The sequence below is a fragment of the Phocoena phocoena genome, chromosome 15 (genome assembly GCF_963924675.1).
Source record: "Phocoena phocoena chromosome 15, mPhoPho1.1, whole genome shotgun sequence".
In the NCBI taxonomy this organism is placed as follows: Eukaryota; Metazoa; Chordata; class Mammalia; order Artiodactyla; family Phocoenidae; genus Phocoena; species Phocoena phocoena.
This window is the reverse complement of record NC_089233.1, coordinates 52,287,073-52,312,108: the sequence shown is the minus strand read 5'-3', so window position 1 is coordinate 52,312,108 and position 25,036 is coordinate 52,287,073. Positions and strand designations below refer to the sequence as shown.

The following is a 25,036-nucleotide window of genomic DNA, read 5'->3' as shown; positions in this document are numbered from 1 at the left end:
TTACTTCTATGGTATAATTTATGCTTGGAGAGAGACTTCGGTTCAATGAAACATTGTCTGCATGACAGCATTGTACTTGCCTTGCAATCATTCTTATTCTGGTACCTGCTGGTATTCTGTTGAGTGTATATACTTCACTTCTCAATATATGTATGTATGGTTGGATAGATGGATGAACATAGATAAACAAATACTAAATATTTCTAAAATATTTTTAAAATATCATTCCTGAAATACAGTCATATTCAGTTTCTTAAAAAGATGACCAATTCATGATATTCATTAACTCTCAGTTAAAAGCATTCCCTAAATGACAGTGACTTTCAGGGAGAATTTTACTGTGAGTGAATATAGTTTTTATTACAAACAAATCTGCATATCTTATATTGCATTAAACCTTTGTGCGGTTGAGTCGAAAACATTTTAATTTCCTCCTCTCTGTGGGCTTCTGCTCACTAATTGTCTTTAGGGATTTTGATTACTGAGCCCTGTAGTATTCCCTGTCAGAAATGAATCTATAGACGTTTTTCCAGCAGCTACTAGCTTAGTATAATTAATGAAGATACAGAATATGTTTTGCCTTCCCAGACTGTGATATTCTATAGGATACTTTTCCTCCATTGAAATTGCTCAGCCAGAAGATTAAAATTTGCAAACACCATGTACTCTGAAAACTTAATTTCCACCCTTCTAATTTTCAGCACTGTCTCATAACATCACACCTTCTGTTTAGTCTCCAGAGCCAACATACCTAGTACCTTGCGTAGTGCCAGCACCAAAGGAAACAGTTTTCCTCATTATGTAGAACACCCGACAGGAACCTGAGCTTCTTTGAAAGTCAAATGTCTTCAGAAAAAATTGTTTACCAGGGGATTCTGGCTCATTCATTCATTCAACACACATTTGTCAGGTGCCTTCTGTGTTCCAGTGTCAGGGACACAGCATTCTGGAGGAAATAAATAGATAAATCACAATGATGAAGTACACTTACTGTGGGTCAGATGGAGGTCTGTGTGGAAGGATATAGCAGGAGGAGAGGGTATGAGGATGGGGGAAGGGGATTATTTCTTCATGGAATGCTCAGAGAAGGCAAAAATCTGAAGACAGTTGCTCAATTGCAACAATATCATAGATTCCTGAGAAATCTGAGTCGATTAAATTTTTTTTATCAGAACCAGGACTTCAGCTTTCCTAAATATATTATTCCAGATTTGTGTGCTTTCTTTCTTACATAAATCACTTGAGATTGAATTTTTTATTTATTCTTTAAGACAAGTGACTCAAAAGTGGATTGGGAGAAAGCTGTCTTTCAATTTTTCCCTCTGTAGTTGGACTAAAAGAGTGGTATCTTTTGCAATTAAGTAAGTCACTCTTCTTGTTATGCAGCATGATTTGCCAACTCTCTGTGTCCTAAAGATGGACTTTCCCTGATCTCTCGAGGGATACCTCCCTTTAATATACCTGGAAAATGGGTGGTTTGTTTCACATTTGCCCTCTGAGTCTCACACTTCTCCCTGCATCTCCTGCTGCCCCGAGGACCAATGAACACATCCACATTTGCTACCCCTGGAACTCCTGGACTTCAGTCCCCCTCTCTGGGATGCCCTGACACCTCCTCAGAGCTTCAGGGGGGAGGTGAATGCCATCATCCTTCCCTTTACTCCCCCACTGTTAATTCCCAATAGTCCTCCACGCACAGCTACGTGAATCCTGGCAAAGGTGGAGGTACCAGCAAAGGAAACTAGCAAAGGCAACAGAAGTCGATTTCTTGTATGGTAATGTAGGCTTTTGAAGGACTTTGGCTTTTATTTTGAGGGAGATGGAAGCCATTGGAGGGTTTTGAGCAGATGGTGGACTTGGTTTGACTTAACTCTTCAGTCAATAATGGACTGCAAGGGCAGAGGCAATAATGGAAGCAGGGAGATCAGGTAAAAAAACTGTAGAAATATTTTAAGTGGGTTATTAGTATCTTGGACCAAGGGGGAGCTATGTAGGAGATAAGAAGGGGTCTGAATATCTATATCTACATCTACTTAAAGGAAGAATCCAGAGCATAAACAATTGCAATTGTATGTTACATGTGAGAGAAAGAGAAGAATCAAGGATGATGTTAGAGTTTTGGTGCAAGAGACAGGAAGGTTGGAAATGCCACTTACTTCAAAAGGAAAGTTTAAAGTAGAACACATTTGGTGGTATACAACAAGGCTTCAGCTTTGATTATGTTCAATTTGAGATTATTATTAGATACCCAAAGAAACATGTTGAGTAGGCAGTTAGATATATGAACCTGGGGTTCAATGCCAAATATAATGCAACAGTTTGGAACTCATCAGGTTATCGATAGTATTTAATGAGGCAGGATGAGCTAAGCCAGGAAATGACTGTAGATACAGAAGATGTCCAAGACCTGAGTCACTGATACTCCAACATGAAGAGATTGAGGAGATAAGAAAGAATCAGAAAAAGTAGGCTGAGAAGGAGTAGCCAGTGAGGTGGCAAAGAGTCCAGTATGTGTGTTTGGAAGCCAGGTAAGCAAAGTGTTTCAAGAAGAAGAGAGTGATCAACAGGATCAAATGCTACTCATAGGTCAAGTAAGATGAAGACCAAGAATTGACTGGTGGATTTAAGGATATAGAGGTCATTGGTGACCTTGATTAGAGCAACTACAGTGGAGTAGCAGGGTCAAAGTCTATTGGAGAGGGCTCTGGGGAATATCAGTGGAGGCAAATTAAGAAACCAAAAGAGATTGCTCTTGTGAGTTTTGATGTAAAGGGCAGGGGAAAAATGAGAAAGCTGCTAGAAGGGGGAAGTGAGACCAAGAGATAGTTTTTAAGATGGGCGAAACCACAAAATACATGTATGCTTGTGGGAATGATCCTGTGGAGGGAAAACAATGTAAGCGAGTCAGAGAATTGCTAGAGCATGTCCTTGAGCGGGCAAGAGAGTGGTAGGATCTAGTACAAGGCTCAATAAACTACAGCCTGAGACCAAGTCTGACCTACCACTTGTTTTTATAAAGTTTTATTGGAACATAACAATGCCTATTTGTTTACAAATTGTCTATGGCTGCTTTCACTAGACATAGTTGAGTAGTTATGACATAGAACATATGGAGTACAAAGCCTAAAATACTTACTCTCTGGTCCTTTACAAAGAAAAAGAAAATTGTTGACTCTCTCTTATTCACAAATAGAGGGGCTGTGCTCATACAGGAGCAAGGGCATTTAATCAATAAGAGGAGGAAAACTGGAGTCCATCAGTAGAGATGCTGGTAAATCGTCCATGTAATAGAGGGAATTGTAGATGTTTTTTGATTGCTTCTGTTTTCTCAGTGCCAAAGACAGAAGTCAGTAGCTGAGAGTAAGGACTATTAAATCCTCAAGCCTTTTTTCCACACCAGTTGGCAAATTTCTTTAAATATCTGACTGGTAAGGTTAACATGGACTGCAAAAGACAGATCAGTTACATCAGCTCCAAAAAACAGTGTCATTTGAACAAGTTAACTGATTTATCAGGTCAATGCAAATTTTTCTATTGGTCAAGAAGTCTGAAGATAAAATAATTCTCTTCTTCCTGCCCAGTTCTAGTCCCTCTTTCTAATATTGTGCTTTCCTTTGAGGTGGGAAGCTACATATAGATGTCTAATTGTGCCTACTTCTTCCTGCAGTCATGCAACCTAAACACCATTGTGTAGGTTAAAACAGATTGCTCTGAGCCAGGAGCAGGGTTCACAGGATTGCCATATGCTGGTGTTTACTGTCAGGTCTCAGGGATCCAGTATGTAACTCATGGGAGATCACTCTTCATCAAGAGAATTTCGGTAAGAAATGAATCTGTCTCAGGATTAGTAAAGAGGAATCTCTGTGTGCAAAGGCAACAGAGGTGGAGCCTTCCCTGTTTGGATTTAGAAATCTAAAATGATTTTCAGCATGTCTTCCCTCTGGGTTCTGGTCCCTGGAGGCTCACCCCATCACCCACCTGCCCAATTCCTATCCCAGATCCTTGTTCAATCCAATATAATAGCGAGATGGCCTATCACCCCGAGAGACAGGATTTGAGATTCCAGCTCTGATAATTCCGTTCTAATTGGTTAGATATTCTGATAGGCCCCCTGGGTAGATACATTGTTGAACCACCCCCCAGTTTGGCAAATTTCAGCCCAGACATTGTTTCAGTGTATTAAAATGCAGTGGATTATGACAGCAAGGATCCAGGGGGTTAAGATTGAGATGCCTAATGACAGAGCCATGAAGGGGAAATTTTGTGTCCACTTCTCTGCACAAGAATTGAGAGATGCCATTGCTTCCAATCCTTAATATTTTACACACTAAATTCTCTTGAGCATTTATAAATTGGAAAAACAAAATTAAAAAATTAATTATTTTGTTTAGCCATGCTACTCGCAGGGACTTGACCGGATTTTTTTTAACTTTGATTGAAATATAATATGCACAGAAAAGTGCACAAGCTGTAACTATATAACTTGATGAATTTTTGAAAAGAGCACACACCCATGTGAGCAGCACCCCAATAAAGAAACAGAGCTGGAATCTCAAATCCTGTCTCTCGGGGTGATAGGCCATCACCAGTCACCAGCACCCCAGGTGTCTACCCTACTAACACACCCTATTTTAACCTGCAACTTTATAAATTAGTTTTACCTGTTTTTAAAATTTCTGTAAATGAAATCATAGACTATGTTTTCTTTTTGGTCTGACTTCTATTACTCAAAATTTATATTTATGAGATTCTTCTACATTTTGCATGTGGTTGCACTTTGTTCATTCTCTTTGCTAAATAGTATACCATAATTTATTTATCTATCCTATAGTTGGTGGACATTCAGGCAGTTTCCAGTTTAGGGTTATTACAAATAGTGTTGTTATAAATGAAAACTACAACAAGGTATCAATTCACACCAGTCAGAATAGCCATGATTAAAAAGTCTACAAATAACACATGCTGGAGAGGGTATGGAGAAAAGGGAACTCTCCTACAGTGTTCTCCTACAGGGAATGTAAATTGGTGCAGCCACTATGGAAAACAGTTTGAAGTTCCTTTAAAAACTAAAAGTAGAGTTGCCATATGATCCAGCAATCCCACTCCTGAGGATATATCCAGAGAAAACTATAATTTGAAAAGATATATACACACCAATGTTCATAGCAGCACTACTTACAATAGCCAAGACATAGAAGCAACCTAAATGTCTATCAACAGATGAATGGATAAAGAAGATGTGTTTATATATATATTCACACACACACACACACACACACACACACACACACACACACACACACACACAGTGGAATATTACTCAGCCATAAAAAAGAATGAAATAATGCCATTTGCAGCAACATGGATGCACTTAGAGATTATGCACTAAGTGAAGTAAGTCAGAAAGAGAAAGACATGGACTTACACAGTGGTCCAGTGGTTAAGACTTTGCACTTCCAATGCAGGGGGTGTGGGTTCAATGCCTGGTTGGGGAAATAAGATCCCACATGCCATGCAGTGTGGCCAAAAAAATAAAATAAAATAAAAAGAAAGACAAATACTATATGATATCATATGTGGAATCTAAAATATGATACAAAATGAACTTATTTATGAAACAGAAACAGACTCACAGACATAGAAAACAAACTTATGGTTACCAAAGGGGAAAGTGGGTGGGGGTGGGATAAATTAGGAGTTTGGGATTAGCAGATACAAACTACTATATATGAAATAGATAAACAAAAATGTCCTACTGTATAGCACAGGCAACTATATTCAATATTCTGTGATTAAACCATAATGGGAAAGAATATGAAAAAGAATATGTATATATATATATATATATATATATATATATATGTATAACTGAATCATTGTACACCAGAAACTAAAACAACATTATAACTCAACTATACTTCAATTTAAAAATAAAAACAAACAGTGTTGTTATAAACATATGCCTTTCTGTGAGGTATGTAATTGCTGGTCATAGGTCTTCCTATGTCCAGCCTTGATGGATATTGCCAATTTCCCAAACTGGTTGAGCCAGTTAGTTTTCTAAATGTTAATTCACTCATGCAAAAAAAAACTTTAACAGAGGATCTCTGTCTGCTAAATTATTAGATTTTGAAGTAACTGTCACAGAATAAATGTGCTCTCCAAAAATATGTTCTATAAACTGACATCAGTTTTCAATAGCTATTTCAGAATTTGGGGGTAACCTCTGTCACCTCTGCAGGTATGAATATCATAGACAATCTAGTTTACTCATTTGGGGAGTATGATCTGGGATTTCCTGGAAGTTTGCCTTAACTGCATCCACACCATTTGCTTGCCCACCATCCAAATAACTTGCAAGCTCTCTGAATTTCCTAATTAGCTCTCATATCTCTTTCCTCATCCTGCTCCCCCCTCCCATCTTGTTCAAGTTCTTGATGGGTCCCATCTGTAGACGCCTTCTACCTCCTCTCCTAGAATCCTCTCTTTGCCCTCCAACTCTGTGTGTCTATCTGCTAGGAATGATCCTAAGAAACCTCAAACCTGATCTTGCTTCAAATCATTTTTATTGCATATTACCCACAAAATGAAGTTTTCTGCACATATCATTCAGTCATTCATTTAATGAACAAATATTCATTGAGGGTGTAGTATGTGCCAAGTACTAGGGATTTACCCGTGACCAAAACAAACATAGCCTCTGCCCTTAGGTGTCAGTGAATCACCACTTGGACCCTAGCACTATTCTGCCTCAACTGTTCTAAACCACCTGTGATTCTTTCTTCCTTTATAATGGTAATTCTGTGCCCTCAGAAGTGTGTGCTTTCCTAGATGTCCCTTCTCCATTCTGTCCAGAATTTCCAAGCCTCCATAGGGACTCAGCTTACTCACCCATCTCCCCTTCTGTTTCATGCGTTCCATGAACAACTGATGGTTCCTTCCTGTTCTTTGATGAACCCCATGCATATTTGCTATTGCATTTCTCACACTTTAATTATCGGTCAGTGTGTCTGACACCCTACCCTGGATTTGTGAGCTGCTTAAAATCAGAAAATATAGCTTAGTCATTTGTGTTCCCAAGATCTACCTTAGTGCTTAGCCGGTATTAGGCACTCAATAAATGTGTGCTTTGGCAGAAAAAATAAAAAGAAAGAAAGGAAAAAGGAGGGAGAAGGGAAGGGAAAGAGCAAGAAGGGGAGAAAGAAGCTTATGAATTCTTGAAAGCAATTGATAGATCATGAAAAATTGTAAAGCCATGGAGACTTTGAACATCATACACTCCAATATCCTCATTTTTGAGTTCAAAAAATTGAGGCTCCTGAGCTAGTTGCTCCAAGATCCCTTCCCCCCAGCACAGAACTCCCCCTAAGGTTTTCCAGGATTCTTGGTGGCTTCCAACCTCATCTTTCCCGATCCCAACCTTGTTCCCACTCAAAGTCATTGTCACTGTCATCCCCCTCTACCCACCAGTTACCACATGTTTTCTGGAGAAAAGAGAAAATATCTTCAGCTCGCCAAATAATTGAGACCTTTTAGGGGAAGGAATAAGAGAAGGTGCCACAAAGGGGAGGCTTTTTTTGAGAAAAAGAAATAATAGTCTACTAAATGAAATAGAAAAGAAAAGAGGGAAGGGTCCTGCCACAGCCTCCTCTGGCCATTCCTGGTATAGAACTTGATTCCTCAAAAACCTTGGGACTTTTCTTAGACTGTCCTTCAAATTAATAATATAGATATTTAAAACTGACCTCAATAGACACAAAGTTCTTACATTTCTTTTTATTCTGAGACATGTACATTGAGATAATAATTTTCAAACACTAATGGATATTCTGTACAAAATGTGAAGTTGATCTCATTTCGTTTTTGAATTTAGCACCAACTTATGGTAAGTGAGCAATGGGTATGTTTGGCTTTTCTTTAAATGAAAATGATTAAGAAAAAGAGAATGAGGTACCATATATTCTTTTCAGCAATGTATTTTGGGACATAATGGAAAACTGTGCTGATCTCCTTGGGGGTAGACTATATGCGCCAAAAATATTGCCATATTGAATATATATTGCTTTTTACACATGTGAAAAGTTAGCCCTCTTGGTTATTGTATTTTATGAGATCTTCATTTACTGCTATTCCTGGCCTTCTCATATGCCTATGTCATCTTAGGATATTCCCCCCACCCAATCATAAGTAAGGACCAAGTTCTTGCCAAGTCAATACATTGCACTGTTAGTCTTGGGATTTTACAGTTGTGGATGTCCTTTGTTGGAAAATGAGATTTACCCCACGTTCTGCACTTGAGTTTTGGATGAGTGTGGGGCAGGTGAAAGATGTACATTATAAACTTTCAACTTGTGAAAGTGTTACCCATCTGGAACATCCATATAAAAGTTTAAAAGTTCAAAAGTAAAAAAATATATAAAAAATAAAATAAAATAAAAAAGACATTCATTAAAAAAAAAAAAATAGAGGGGAAACAAAAGGCAACTCAGATGGTAATCTCTTCTTACACTCAGATAAGAACCAGCAATTGCAATTCTGTTGATCGTGGAAGAAATCACCCTTGCCCACCTCCCCCGCCATCTCTTCTCATTCCTTAAACATAGAGCTTCTTTGGAACCAGGCATTGTTCAAGGGTGCCACAAAAAGGAATTAATGCTTAACTTAAGGGAAAGTACATGCGCAAGGACACAGAAGTGATCGTGATTTCAGACTGTGGGCTACTGTGAGTCCACTTTCCCCAGGAAAAGACAGGAAACTGCTTAAGCAGCAGCATCTTCGCTTTTCTTCCATCCATTCCATAACACAGAAATAAGCTGCTTCCCACTCATTCCTCTGCCTCCCTGTCTTCTGAGCCTGGCAGCTGAGAAAGCCCTAATTGTATTATCTGTGTACCTTACCTTAAAGCAGGCACAAAGATACATTTTAAAAACTCAGGGCTTCCCTGGTGGCGCATGACTAAGTATCCTGCTGTCAATGCAGGGGACCCGGGTTCGAGCCCTGGTCCGGGAAGATCCCACATGCCATGGAACAACTAAGCCCGTGCGCCACAACTACAGAGCCTGTGCTCTAGATCCCATGAACCACACTACTGAGCCCACGTGCCACAACTACTGAAGCCTGGGCGCCTAGTCCCCGTGCTCCACAACAAGAGAAGCCACCGCAGTGAGAAGCCTGCACACCGCAACGAAGAGTAGCCCCCGCTCACAACAACTACAGAAAGCCCATGCACAGCAACGAAGACCCAATGCAGTGAAAAATAAATAAAGTTTTTAAAAAAGAGAGTTTATAAAAAATCACCATGGGCTTCCCTGTTGGAGCAGTGGTTGTGAGTCCGCCTGCCAATGCAAGGGACACGGGTTCGAGCCCTGGTCCGGGAAGATCCCACATGCTGCGGAGCAACTAAGCCTGTGTGCCACAACTACTGAGCCTGCACTCTAGAGCCCGCGAGCGACAACTACTGAAGCCTGCGCGGCCTAGAGCCCGTGCTCCGCAACAAGAGAAGCCACCGCAGTAGAAGCCCATGCACCGCAATGAAGAGTAGCTCCACTCGCTGCAACTAGAGAAAGCCTGTGTGCAGCAACAAAGAACCAAAGCAGCCAAAAATAAATAAATAAATAAAAAATTTAAAAATCACCATAATTTTTTATTATGAATACACAATGATGAAGAGAATGGATAAATCACTAAGACATGACATAAAGGAAGAAGAAATCTAAGAAAATTTGGCTTCCGTGTTTAATTACTGTGGAAAAATACCAGCTATCCTTTGAAAGTGGCATGTTGATCTGTTTCATCTAATGCCTTAATATCAGTTGTTATGTTTCGGTTTCCAATGCATCAAAGGCTCCCAAGGAATAAGATGCTCCTAAGAATAAAACACAAAATTTTTGAAAATACTTTAAAATAATCTTCCTATTGGCTATATAATAATAATAATCATTCATTCATTCACTCAACAAATACTTAACTGCCTACTGTGTACCAGGTACAATGTTGAGTGCTGGGGATAAACTAGACAAAAATGATTGTCTTCATGAAGCTTACTTAATGGTGGGTGTAGGGTGACGATAACAAAATAAATAAGATGGTGATAGGTTCCAGGGGGAAATAAAGCAGGGAAGAGAGATAGGAAGTGTTGCGGGGGGTGGGGGTGTATTTCAATTTTAAATAAGTTGGTCACATAAGGTTACACTGATATGATGAAGAAAACCATGAAGATGTTGGAGTGTGTCAAGTGGTTATCATGGAGGAGCGTGATGCTGAGATAGATGTGACCCAGTGTGTTGGTGGAAGGGAATGATAAGCAGGGAGGAGAACAGGGGAGAGGTGAGAGGAAGAGGATGGGGGATGTGACAGGTGACCCAAATAGTGGTGGGTGGCCACTGTGAGAATTTTGTTTTACTCTCAGTGACACAGGTATCTATTACATCATTTTGAGCAAGGGATGGATTTGGGGTGATGTATTTTAACAGGATTGTTCTGGTCACTCTGTTGAAAAGCTACAGTAGGGGTATAGAAACAGAAACAAGGAGAGCAGAGTGCTTGGGATAGAGGTGGTGAGAAATGGTTAGGTTCTGGATGTATTTTGAATGTGAAGCCAAAAGAGTTACTGAATGTACCAGATACATGAAATAAGAGAAAGAGAGAGCTAGGGATGATCTCAGGGCCTTTTGGAATTTCATTTATTGAGAGAGGGAGTGAGTTAGGAAGGGAAAATCAGATATTTGGCTTTGGACATAAAATTTAAAGCAGTGTTAGCCCAAAACAGCAAAATGAGCACAGGTGTGATCTCTTATCTCTTTTGAGTTATTGTGAATATGATGATAAAGGAATATAAATACACAATGATGAAGAGAATGGATAGGTCACTAAGACATGACATATTTTAGTAAGTTTGCAGGAGAAGAAAATGGAAAGAGGAAAGTGTCTGATAAGATAGAGTCAAGAAGACCACAGTCTAGGTTACATAGAGAGTTACAGCCAAGAAAACTCCTGACCTACTCAGAAACAATTGAGACATGCTCTAGACTCAAGTTCTACCAGCCCAGCAGAACATGGAGTAAGAATTGGGGGTGAGAAAAATAACCTTCCACTCCTTCCTCTTGATCCTCATGTAGAATTAATCAATAACCAATTACTTCCTGGGTCAAAGAGCTGAATGTCTGTCTTTTATGAAATTGAACAAACTAGTTGAAAAATATTATGGTGGCTAGCATTGGAGTTCAGGATCCAGAGTAAAGCTCTTCTCATTCTAGCATTTGTGGATACTACACTATGGTGGCTGGCACCCACATGCTCACTGGGAAAGAAGTCTGCAAGCTGGTCATTCCCACTCCCACACCCAGAGCTCCCAGTCGGCCCTCCTATTGCCCCATCTAAGATGTGAACTAACAATAAAATATCCACAGACTATAGAGAAATGCTACAATACTGAATGACAAAGGAAGCCAAGATGAACAAAAAGAGAATAATAGACACACAAGGATAATTAAAGAAACAAATAAAATAAAAAAGGAGAAAGTATCTTCAAAGAGAATTTTAAATATATTTTATCCTTAAGAAAAGAACAAGGACTTCCCTGATGGTGCAGTGGTTAAGAATCCACTTGCCAATGCAGGGGACACAGGTTTGAGCCCTGGTCCAGGAATATCCCACACGCTGCAGAGCAATTAAGCCCGTGTGCCGCAACTACTGAGCCCATGCGCCACAACTACTGAGCCTGAGTGCCACAACTGCTGAAGCCCATGCACCTAGAGCTGGTGCTCTGCAACAAAAGAAGACACTGCAATAAGAAGCCCGTGCACCGCAACCAATAGTAGCCCCTGCTCACCGCAACTAGGGAAAGCCCATGTGCAGCAACGAAGACCCAGTGCAGCCAAAAATAAATAAATTTATTTAAAAAAAGAAAAAATAATAAAGTGACATGAGGGTTTTAGACAGAACCACTTCAAGAATATGGCTGAGTGACATGAACGCTATGGAAAGGATACTTTGGGTATTTCATATTGGGGCATTTGATGGACATTTTCTCAGTTGTACAAATTAGCAATGACTCAGGAAACTAGCTGGAGATAGAGGTGGGTGTCTCCTCAGCTGATGCTCAAAATACATGAGATTCGCAGAGATACAACTGAAAACCTCTCATCATGAAAACGTAACCAAAGCAAACATTTTTTCTCTTTTCTTCCACTCTGTGCCAAGGATGTTGCGCTTTTGGGTGTTTTATTTCTTTCCATTTGAAGAATTCTCTTAAGGTTCATTTTAACTTGATATCACCACATTAAACTTTTCCCATTGGAAAGGAGAATGTCAAAAGGTGTTAGAACAGGGCTAGGGATATACTAGACAGTTAGCTCTCAAAACGTGGATCCTTACATCCACATCTTGTACACTGCACTTGCAGGCATGTAAACTCTTCCTTAGACCATCAGGATAGAGCAGTGCTTCACTTATCCAGGGAAAGATAATTGGGCAACAATCTTCAGAATACAGCCCAAAACATAAAACAAAGCATAAGGTATATCTATGAAGCCAATGCAGATGCTCTAAGCCCTAAAATTAAAGTTTCTGTACTTTATTAACTGGATAGTCCCCTCAGGCCCATGCTACACACAGGACTGTGAGTTCTTATAACTTATTCCAGCATAGTTCAAATTACAATAGGAAATGTGTAAAGCTATTATCCAAAACCGTGTAGCAAACAATGATGAATGAATACTTATGACAATGAAGAAGACATAAAAATTAATTTCACAAACAATAAATTATAAAGCATGGATGTAATTCTGTTTCATTTACACATTCATTCATTCATGCAGTCAACTCAGGTCAACAAGTATGGATTTATTCCCCAGTGTATAAAAAACTGGCTTCAGAACTATAAGATCTCACACAAGCTGTGGGATGATGCACATCCTTTTCTTCGCTACTCCTATGAATGGTTATATGTAGTGTTTTCTATACTCTTCCAGTTACAATGATTTGATTTTCATGGACACTGCTAGGTTCTTACTCAAATAGATTGTTCTAGAGGTAGACCAATCAGAGACCTTTCCCAGGATTTTTCATACTGGTTATGAGGAAATCAATCAGACTCTCTCTGGTGGTAGGAGGCACCATATGTGACAACTCTTGGTGCAGTTGGTGGCCATGGGGAAGAAGTTGGTCAGTCAGGAAAAAAGTAATGACATCAGGAAGAGAGAGCAGTGAAAAAGCAATGAAGAAATCCTCCCTGGTATCCAGACCACAGTTTCCTGATACTCTGCAAACTGCAGTTTGTCAATTTTTTCCTTCAGTTACAGGAAATACCCAGTGTCCTTGACAAATTCTCCTATTTCCTAGGCTAGTTTGAGTTGTACTTTTGGCAACTGTAGCCTAAAGACATTTGAATAACATGCACCTTTCCTTGATATTACATTATATGAGTAATATGGATTCTAGTGTCCCAGTGCTGATAATATTGGGTTGTAATATACTTCCTGATTTTGGTAATTATATTGTATTTGACAAACATTTCTCTTTGAATATGAGATCAACATTTTGACTATAAAATATAAATCTTCACTGCCACCCAAAACAGAGGAACTGTGCCAGAAATTTTGCCAAAATTCTGAATGCTCTACATAGACCTGTAAACACAGTTACTTTTCAGACAGTCTTTTCTGCTTTTAATGAAAGTCTTTGCAGCTCATATACCATCTTTCACCATGAAAAGATTCTTTACTGTGCCATTAAGACAAATGCACGGCAAGATGAATTCTGATGCCTGCCAGCAGGTGGGAGAAACGTGCTCAGCCAGGCAACTCAACCCTGAATGAGCTGTGCATTGTTCCTTCTTACTCAAATCCCAACCTGCTAGGTAATGGGAATGACACCATTATCAATGACTGCAATAGGGGTTTGCCAATAAATTAAAAATAAATGGAAAGCTATTAAAAATTGTTAGGACTTTCATATGTCTCACAAATATTAAAATACCCTGTTTTAAATTATTATTTATTCCAGGAACCTTTTATTTAAAAAATACAATAGATTGAGGCTTCCAAATCAGGTACTTTGGACATACCTGCTTTTAGATTATTGTCATCTGTCACTCCTTTTACTTCATTAGGGTAACCATTGACTCATAATTGCTTATATAATTATAGACTATAATTATATATATATATATATATATATATACACACACACACAGAGAAAGAGATTTGGTATTCCTTTTAGAATATTGTCATTTCCCCAAAGAACTCACTGAATAAATACATGTCTTTGAGGACAGACTTCACATTCTGCCTTTTCTCTGTGACTCTAGATGCTTGGTATCAGGTCACAGCCATGGACTGGGTGCCTGGCATGCCACGGTCATGGGTGACATTTACAAGACACAGTTACTATGTGTAATTTTGTTTCTATCAATAGGACTAAGACTGACCACCACCTTGTGCTTGAGCTCAAACCTCAAACAAACAAACAAAACCCTCCCCTTTTTAAAGACAACGAGCACAAATACCCAAAGAAAAAAATGGGTTAAGAATGTGAACAGGAAATTTGCAGAAAAGAAAAAGTGGAACAACCCTGACATGTAAAACAAGGCTCAACCAGGCAGGTGAATCAGGGATGCCAATTAAGACCAATCCAAGGTCCCACACTGCATACATCAAATTTGCAAAAATTTTCTGAAAGGCTGATAATAGCAAATTGCTTTTGAAAATGTAGGAAAATACAAACTCTCCTACACTGCCAAAAGGAACACAGAGTGTCCTTACCGCTTTGGTGAGCAAGCAGCTGCCTCTAGTACTGCTGAAGATGCATGGATCCTAAGAATACATCATGGTAATAACCCTAGAGAAACTTCTGGATGTGGCTTGAGTCAACAAGAAATAGGTTTGTGCAAATAAACTTTTTTTTTTTTTTTTTTTTTTTTTGCGGTATGCGGGCCTTTCACTGTTGTGGCCTCTCCCGTTGCAGAGCACAGGCTCCGGACGCACAGGCTCAGCGACCATGGCTCACGGGCCCAGCCGCTCCATGGCATGTGGGATCTTCCCAGACCGGGGCACGAACCCATGTCCCCTGCATCGGCAGGCGGACTCTCAACCACTGCACCACCAGGGAAGCCCACAAATAAACATTTTTGAAGGAAAAAACTACATATGTACATGAACAGAAGAATGAATTAGTTATACATTCTTATAGTGGAATATTTAGTAGTTAAAATTAATGACCTAGATCTACATGAGAAGCAAGGACACATTTTAAAGACATAATGTTGACTGCAAATAGACATTGGCCAAAGGATGCATACAGTATGATATGATTTATGTAATATTTTAAATAACCATATATGAGTCCATACCAGGGACTGGCAAACTTTTTCTGTAAAGGGCCAGCTAGTAAATACTTTGCCCCTTGGGAGTCTCTGTTGCAACTACTCTACTGGGCCACTATAGCATGAAAGCAGTCATAGACAATACGTAAATGAACGAGCATGGCTGTGTTCCAGTAAAACTTTATTTAGAAAAACAGGTAAGGCCAGAAACTATCAAACTCTTAGAGGAAAACATAGGAAGAACACTCTATGACATAAATCACAGCAAGATCCTTTCTGACCCACCTCCTAGAGTAATGGAAATAAAAACAAAAATAAACAAATGGGACCTAATGAAACTTCAAAGCTTTTGCACAGCAAAGGAAACCATAATCAAGACCAAAAGACAACCCTCAGAATGGGAGAAAACATTTGCAAATGAAGCAACTGACAAAGGATTAATCTCCAAAATTTACAAGCAGCTCATGCAGCTCAATAACAAAAAAACAAACAACCCCATCCAAAAATGGGCAGAAGACCTAAACAGACATTTCTCCAAAGAAGATATACAGAATGCCAACAAACACATGAAAGAATGCTCAACATCATTAATCATTAGAGAAATGCAAATCAAAACTACAATGAGATATCATCTCACACCAGTCAGAATGGCCATCATCAAAAAATCTAGAAACAATAAATGCTGGAGAGGGTGTGGAGAAAAGGGGACACTTTTGCACTGCTGGTGGGAATGTGAATTGGTTCAGCCACTATGGAGAACAGTATGGAGGTTCCTTAAAAAACTACAAATAGAATTACCATATGACCCAGCAATCCCACTACTGGGCATATACCCTGAGAAAACCAAAATTCAAAAAGAGTCATGTACCAAAATGTTCATTGCAGCTCTATTTACAATAGCCCGGAGATGGAAAGAACCTAAGCGCCCATCATCGGACGAATGGATAAAGAAGATGTGGCACATATACACAATGGAATATTACTCAGCCTTAAAAAGAAATGAAATTGAGTTATTTGTAATGAGATGGATAGACCTAGAGCCTGTCATACAGAGTGAAGTAAGTCAGAAAGAAAAACACAAATACCATATGCTAACACATATATATGGAATTTAAGGGAAAAAAATGTCATGAAGAACCTAGGAGTAAGACAGGAATAAAGACACAGACCTACTGGAGAACGGACTTGAGGATATGGGGAGGGGGAAGGGTGAGTTTTGACAGGGCGAGAGAGAGTCATGGACATATACACACTAACAAAGGTAGTAAGGTAGATAGCTAGGGGGAAGCAGCCACAAGGCACAGGGATATTAACTCGGGGCTTTGGGACAGCCTGGAGGGGTGGGATGGGGAGAGTGGGAGGGAGGGAGACGCAAGAGGGAAGACATATGGGAACATATGTATATGTATAGCTGATTCACTTTGTTATAAAGCAGAAACTAACACACCATTGTAAAGCAATTATACCCCAATAAAGATGGTTAAAAAAAAAAAAAGAAAAGAAAAACAGGTGGCAGGCTGGATTTAGCCCTCAGGGGTTTGTTGAACCCTGATAAAGACCACTGTCCTCAGAATCCATATGAAAATAGATAAGGTATTGATATCTGCTTTTCAAAATAGAGCTTGCTCCTGGGAAAGTGAGAAGAATGGAATCAGGGAGAAGCACAACATAGAATGAGTCTGCACTGCAGTGTCTTAAGTATATAATTTTTTAAAAGCACGGAAGGAAATATCACAAATTGATAACATTTGTTAAATATGGATATGTGTTAGTTACACTGTTCTTTGTATTTTCAGGTGTAACAGAGATACGTAATGCTAGAAAAAGGAAAGATTAAAAAATACATTAAAATACTAAAGATAGCATGCATCAGAACAATGGGAAACAAATATCTGCAAGAATGATATTTCTTCCAGAAGGTTCTGTCTTAGTCTGTATACCACTTGTGTTCATAAGTTGAGCCAAAAAGTTAAGAGGTGTGAATTGCTGATAGGAGAAATTTCTCTCTGTTCTCAGAATTATGAACGGTTGTTGAATAGCTTCATGACTAGTATTTGGATCTAGGGCAACTAGATCTAAAAGTTATTGAATCTCTCTCTTCACATTAGTTCAGTCACGTTCAAGTTGAATCTGTGACTTCCTCTATCAAAGTTCTAAGACTTTAGAGCTGCATTTTGTGATGGACCTCACCCCTCTCTCCATCTTATCATTTTTCCTCTACCATCATTATCGTAGCATGGTGGTAAGGTGTATACTTTATGAACTTCACACATTGTTTCATCACTGTAACATAATGGTAAGGTGTTCAGACTCCAGAGGCAAACTTCCTGGGTTCAAACCTTGGATGTGCCTCTAACCATCTGTGGGACCTTATGCTAGTCATTGCATGCCTCTGTGCCTCAGTTCTCTCATTTGTTAAAATAGGGTGGTAATAACAGAGTACATCTCATAGGGTTGTTGTGAGTATTAAAACGTTAATTACTGGGCTTCCCTGGTGGCGCAGTGGTTGCGAGTCCGCCTGCCGATGCAGGGGACGCGGGTTCGTGCCCCGGTCCGGGAAGATCCCACATGCCGCGGAGTGGCTGGGCCCGTGAGCCATGGTCACTGAGCCTGCACGTCCAGAGCCTGTGCTCTGCAATGGGAGAGGCCACAACAGTGAGAGGCCCGCGTACCACAAAAAAAAAAAAAAGTTAATTACTTACAAAATGCTTAGAACAGTGCATAGCCCATAGTAAGTGCTAAGTCAGTGTTTTAAACACAGCATAGTTAAGTGGATTTATTTATCATTTTTATCTTTTTGAACTGTATGTAGCAGCCATCTTAAAGTGTTCTAGGACAAGACAAAAGCACAGTATCTAAGAGTACAGGTTTTGGAGCCCAAGAAATCAGTTATCTAACCCCAAACTGTGATCTTATTAACTCTGAGGATATAAATAAATTTTATAAGTGCTTTGAAACTTTGAATCCTCATCTGTAAAATGAGGCTAATAACAGTACCTGCCTCCTAGAGAATTACTGTAAGAATTAATTAAGTTGTTGGATGCAAAGAATTTAGCTCAGTACCTAGTAAAAACTCAAACAATACCTATGAGAGTAACTGAAACTTGTAAAATAATTGTTCGTAGTATTAAGCAAACACATAAATCCTGTGGCAAGAATGACAGAACTTAAATAACTTTAGAAATAAAAGTACATTAACTTTGTGACATGTTAGGAAAACTTAATGGTGTCAAGACTGGGATCTCGGGCTTCCCTGGTGGCGCAGTGGTTGAGAATCCACCTGCCGATGCGGGGAGCACGGGTTCGTGTCCCGGTCCGGGAAGATCCCACATGCCGCGGAGCGGCTGGGCCCGTGAGCCGTGACCGCTGAGCCTGCGCATCTGGAGCCTGTGCTCCGCAACGGGAGAGGCCACAACAGTGAGAGGCCCGCGTACCGAAAAAAAAAAAAAAAGACTGCGATCTCAGTAACGACGCCAGGGTGAGGGAATTGCAGAAATCATCTTGCAATGGAAGATACGAACATGTGCATTTAAACATGTGCATTTTTCTTGGAAAAAATGCAGATTTTGAGTCAGAGATCTAGTGTGGAGCTTACAGTCCTACATTTCTATCAAGCTTTCCATCAGTGCTGTAAGTCCTCTTGCTACTCATAGCATCATCTGACATAGCCCTCACTTGGGATACAGATTCTCTGCCACCCCCTCCCCAGCCTCTGCGTCAGCATCTGCATTTTAACAAGACCTGCGTTGATTTGTATGCACATGAAAGTTTGAGAAGCCCTGCTCTAGAACGTATGTGAACCAATTTCTCCAACACTTTGGTTGCACATCCCCTATTTACACAATGTAGCTACTTCTGGCACCCAAAAGTCCTGAAATTTGTTATCCGTCTGACTCTAACAGTGCTCTACCCATATTCCCTCCAATTCATTCACCATTTTCATATACAGCACCTCGATGAGGATGGGCTTTCACTTCCAACAGCCAGCACCCATGTCTCTTTGTTGTATGCACCCTCTGGATGCTGGAACCCCCTTTGCCTACTATTAAGGAAAGCAGGAAGTGCCTGGGGATTTCCATCCCCTCCAGCAAGCCCTGATCCAAGACTAACAGGCACAGGGATCACCATACTCCAGCTCCTTTTCTGCTCATCAGAAAACTCAAGTTTCAGGAGTGGTCTACACAGGGAAAGATTAAGCCAAAATTACCATCTGCGGAGTTTGCTTGGTATCTCAACTTTCTGCCTTCTTCGCTTCCCAATCCCTCTCACTCCCTTATAATGTTGCCAGGGAACACTTTGTAATAAACCCATTTCTCATAAATCCTTGTCTCAGGGTCTGCTTCTGGGGAACTCAAAGTAATACACATGCTGTTTTAGCTCAGTGTAATATAGACTGAGACCAGTACCCCACCAAGGATTGAGTTATTTCTCAAGTTGCTTTGGTTAATGTTTTAGACCCTGAATTTTGATTCAGCCTGGGTCAGATTTTCTGCATATCTCAAAAGGCTGCAGGAAGTCCATGGATTCTAGGAATTCCACACTTGGAAATTTAGATGCTCACATTCTGAGAATGTGGTCAAATAAATTATGCCTTACTTTCTGAAACAGCTGTGGCTGTGCAGTGAAGGTGGTGACGATGCAATCCTTCAGCTGGCTTTATAAAGGACCCATAGAAGGAGCGAAGGATCTAGAAGACCTGCCCTGACCCATGCTGCAGCCACAGCTCCCAGCTATGTGTGGCTGTTGAGCACTTGAAAGGCTGCCAGTGCAAATTAAGACAGGCTCTCAGTGCCAAATGCACACCTCATTTCAAAGACTAAGCACATAAAAAGAATTATATAATAGCTCAGTAATTTTTATGTTGATTACATGGCTAATAATATGTTTGAAATATTGGCTTAAATAAAATATATTATTAAATTTGTTTCACCTGTCTATTTCTACTTTTTTTAAAGTGGCTACTGGAAATTTAAAATTGTATGTGTAGTTCACATTATATTTCTGCTGGACTAGATGTAATAGAGGTCTTATCTTTCAACCTAAAAGGTCAGACCCAATTAAATCTCCCCAACTCTTCATAATACCTTCTCTGTACCTATTTCTGTTGTGGAATTGGCCCCCAGTAAACGTACAAAATGGTACATTGCCTCCAATTATAAATACTTTTACCAAAGCATAAAGTTGCCATGGAGCCAGAAAAGTCTAAAGTTCTACCCCTAGCCTGGAAAATATTATACCAGAAACATATTTTGAAAATCAGTGCCAGTAGTTATTACTCTTAGTTTAAAATAATCTATTTTGAGGACATTTTATTTTAAAGCTGTTAAAAAGTTATTCCAAAGCTTTTCTGTGTGTCCATCAAGTTTGTTTCACTGATAGCTCTTCTGTGCTATCTTCCCCAAGCCCTCCACCAACAGTCCATAGAATCCAAAGCCTCACTGTGTCTCACCTGGACTGTGACAGCTTCCTAATTGAGATCCCCCGTCTGGTTTCTCAGCCTCAAATCCACCCAGCATTTGGCTTCCAGATAACCTCCTTAACAAACCATCTAGCCCTGGCTCTCCTTACCTTCACCCTAAAAGAAAGGCCTTCAGTGATATTATATTTTTTTGCCAAATTCCAGAAAACTGAACAGACATTAAATGCTCTCCATACTCTCACCCCAGCTCTATGTTTTTTTTGTTGCAACTTCCCCTCTTTCTTCCAATTCCTTTTAGGCTACTCCCCATTCCCACTAAGTCCTGCCGCTAAAACATACCCAACAGAATAATGTAAATCTTCTTATAGTACGTAGAGTGATGTCATCTGGGATTTTTCTCTAAAGTCCAAGTATTTCAGGTGATAATGTAAGCTGCTTGATCACACTTATTTGTGCAAAATTGATTTGCATTTAATGTGAATGTTTTCCTGCTTAATTTTATATAACCTCAGAATTTAAAAGACTTCAAGGGAAATTAAAGGTTTTTAATTTGTGTGACAGTTTTTACTGTGCTGATTTTTAAAATAAACTCAATATTTTAAAGTAAAACAAACACCTAAACAAACAAAAAGCACTGCTTAGAGTGCCCTCTTCCCTCTCCCATGACTCTATACCCCAAGTTCTATCTCAAATGTTACAGTATTACATGACGGCATATTATCAGGGCCTTAAATCAGGAGGCAAAACACAAAAGACCAACAAAGCTATAGTAGAAATAACAAAACTAGGTGGAAAAGCTGTTGAACTAAAAAACATGATTTCATTGAGGAGGGAGCCAAGTCAACTACAACATCAGATGATTACATTACTTAGCTCTTATGTCATCTTCTCTTATTTTTTTTCAGCCCGGAATGTTAATTGTGTGTTCAAAATCATCACCCAGAATGGAACTTCAACTGTTTTTTTGTAGATTTGTTCTTTCCCATTTTCTTGGAAGCCAAGAGAGATCAGTGGTGAATGGTGTGAGGTAGGGGTTGAGATTAGGTCAGCAGTAAGGAATGGACTCAGCTCGGGGGTGGGGGGCAGGGGAGAGACAGTACTGGATATTGTATGACATTGTGACGGCACCTAGTTTAGAGAATTTCTAGAACTGTAATTAACATTTAAAGAGTTCCTGGTATAGCTGCTTTGACTTGAGTAGTAAAATAGGAAGATCTTATTTGCAGGTGTGTTGAAAAGATAATTATTTTAAACTCTTTATCTGTTTATAATGCAAGGAAAGGAATAACATATACTTACTTATTAAAGGCAACATACCAGGTCTCCATCTGTAAGGATTTTAAAAAGCAGATAAAATTTGTTTATGGGTAAAGAATATTTCCTTAGGAAAGGAGTAATCGCTCAGGGATTTGAATTTAATTATGTCATTTTTACAGGATAAAAACGGGAAAAAAACCCAAAACCCTTAGGCATACAAATTGAGCTAATTTGTCTTCCTAGTAGCCTAGCTAAAAACATGCGTCTAATGACTGTACAGTAGTTAAGCTAATGCAAGTGTGATTTACATTTTTCAGGAATGGACAAATGAAGTTTTCAGTCTGGCAACGAACCTGCTGGCCCAAAACATGTCTAGGGATGCATTTCTGGAAAAAGCGTAAGTAGCTCTAATTTTATTGCTAAGGGTGCTGCTTCATTTGAATCAGTTTCCTTTCTCCTTTGTGAGTCTTTTGTTTATGCTGCACTGGCTTCTCACATTGATAAACATAAATTTCCCTCTGGCACTTGATAGAGAACTGATACGTCCACTGTTTCAAACTGGAAGACTTCCAAGAAAGATCGTTCTTTCCTCTGAGCCACACATCAGGGTTACGCTGAGCTCGCCTGAATGTCAATGCCTTTGACACACAGTAAGCAGATACTTCTAGATCCTGGCAGCTGTGCTCAGAACCAAAAATTATTCATCTCAGGGAGTCTTCAGCCCTACATCTGCCTGTGTTGTATCAATTATTAATCTGAGGAAGAGAATGAACAACATATGGGACACAATTCTCTCGAGTCTAAGATCTCTGATAGATGCTACTTAAATCAATAGGCTGATGTCCTGACTCCTGTCCTTATAGACAATCACAGCAAATGTTAGTAAGAAAAGAGAAAGAACATGTAGAGGAAAGAGCAGAATGAAAAGGAAAAGGAAAGAAAGCAAATCAGGATTACCCAGTCGCTCTCAAATTACAGTCTTTCTGAAATTTATTTGACCAAGGAAAATAATGATTTCTGCCAGATGAGCAGCTAGGAAAGCTGGTTGTGTTCAGTTTGGAAACAGTGGGTATCCAGGATTTTGGGAAGCCTTGAAATGAAAACCACAAGTGGAAACATTACTAGGTGGTCCTCTATTTTATTTAATAACTTTCTTCTCTCTTCTTCTGTAAGACATACCCATCATTCCAGACCAAAGACTCCAGACCACATTTCTTTCATACACTTCTATGAAATCCTTTTACTGTTAGTCAGTACTCACAGGTCTTCACTTAAATGTTCTTTCATGTCATCATCTCATCTCCTTACTTTGTCACCTTCAAGACCTTTCCTATGTGCCTCCCCCTTCCCTCTTCCTTTATTCCTCATTTTTAAAAAATTGTCTTTGATCTTACCATTCTTCATCTAACACATTTCTGGAACATCTGTTGTGCCACACAATGTTGGTGGAAGGTGACACAGAGAGAGATAAGATGTTTTACCTGAAACATAGCATGTTATAGCTCGTAAAACATCTAGCTGGCTAATAATATCTATTGCAAATAGGCATCTCCCTATGAATAGCTGCTATGGACATTCTAGAACATGCCTTTTGATGAACACACTGTAAGCATTTCTGTTGCATCTACACCTAGGTATAGGATTGTTGTGTCATAGCATGAGCAGCTGGTGGTCCCAGTTTACACACCCATCAGCAGAGTTTGTAAGCTCTCCTGCCCCTTCTCTCTATCCACATGTCCAGAAGCAGTGGAAGAGAAAAATGTAGTTGTATATTCACACAATAGAATACCATACAGCAACGAGAGTGAAAGATCTACAATGAAAAGCAAAAATATGGATGGATCTCAAAAGCATAATATTGAGTGAAAGAAGCCAGACACAAAAGAATGTGATTCCATTATGTAAAGGGCAAAAATAATCTGAGTTGTTTAAAGTCAGGATAGTGGTTCCCACTTTGGGGATAAGCCCTGGAAGGAGGCATGACAGGGGCTTCTGGGATGCTACTAAGGTGATAATATTCTTTTTCTTGATCTGGGTGGTGATTGCAGAAACTTGGACAATTGGTGAAAATTCAGCGAACTGTACATATGCAGGAGCCCTTTTCTATGCATTTTATTCTTCAATAAAAAGCTTTTAAAAAAACTAAACACTTGTTTTCTGCTTCTCCAACAGCTATACTAAACTTAAGCTGCAAGTCACTCCAGAAGGACGCATTCCTCTCAAAAAGTAAGCTTCATGAGCATTTCCCATTATTCTTTTTTTTTTTCCCTCAAAGATGTGAATCCGTGCCATGGCTCTGTTTTGGTCCAAGTAGGAGCATGGAAATGTGTGCTAACCCTGTCCTCCCACACACTCCATATGCACATCAGTGCAGCTGGTTTTCTCATAGAGATTTCCTGGGCCTCCCCGCTTCCTGTGGCATCATTCTCAAGAAACACCAAAGCAGGAAGGGGGTGGAGGGGATGGGGGACCCTTGCTGTTAAACCTAAAAGACCATCTGAGACTCAGATCTATTCTAGGAATGGAAACTGGGCGACCACAATGCCTCTTTCTTCCAAGATGACACTAGCCTTGAAGAGGGGTTGCAAACTCATATGTCAACAGAAGCCAGGCAGGGAACATGCATGATGAAGCAGGCCAGGAACAGGAAGGAAAACTGAAGAGTGAAACCCCGTCTCAAGGAGTCAAGGACAACTCAACTCCACCATATTCCCTGTGGGACTGGTGGGCTCTGGACGCTAGATTTTCTAATGTTTCAATAGAACCCATAAATCCAAATTGTTATATTAAATTGTTCAGTACTTAAGTTATATTTTTTAAACCCAAGTTACTGAGCAACAAAAGCACATCTCTAGACCATTCAGTCAAAAGCCTTTAACCTTTGACTTACTAGCTACCAGTGGGCTTCTGCTCATAAAAAATTTACATTATTAATAATAATACTATTAATTAATTGTTTATTATTAATAATATTAGCAACGGACACCTTTAGAGCAGTGAGTAGCAGCAAGGAGACAGAGTTGTCAAGGATGTTGTTT

At 39.6% G+C, this 25,036-nt stretch overlaps 1 protein-coding gene across 2 annotated transcripts in view; it reads left to right on the top strand.

The window, feature by feature from the left end:
• Nucleotides 1-25,036, top strand: part of PLCB1 (phospholipase C beta 1) — a 686,080-nt gene that overhangs the window by 462,463 nt on the left and 198,581 nt on the right. For both annotated transcript variants that reach the window (XM_065892597.1, XM_065892598.1), the window contains exons 5-6: nucleotides 22,316-22,395; nucleotides 24,171-24,224. In XM_065892597.1, the coding sequence (XP_065748669.1) occupies nucleotides 22,316-22,395; nucleotides 24,171-24,224 (134 nt within the window). The remainder of the gene's footprint in view (nucleotides 1-22,315; nucleotides 22,396-24,170; nucleotides 24,225-25,036) is intronic.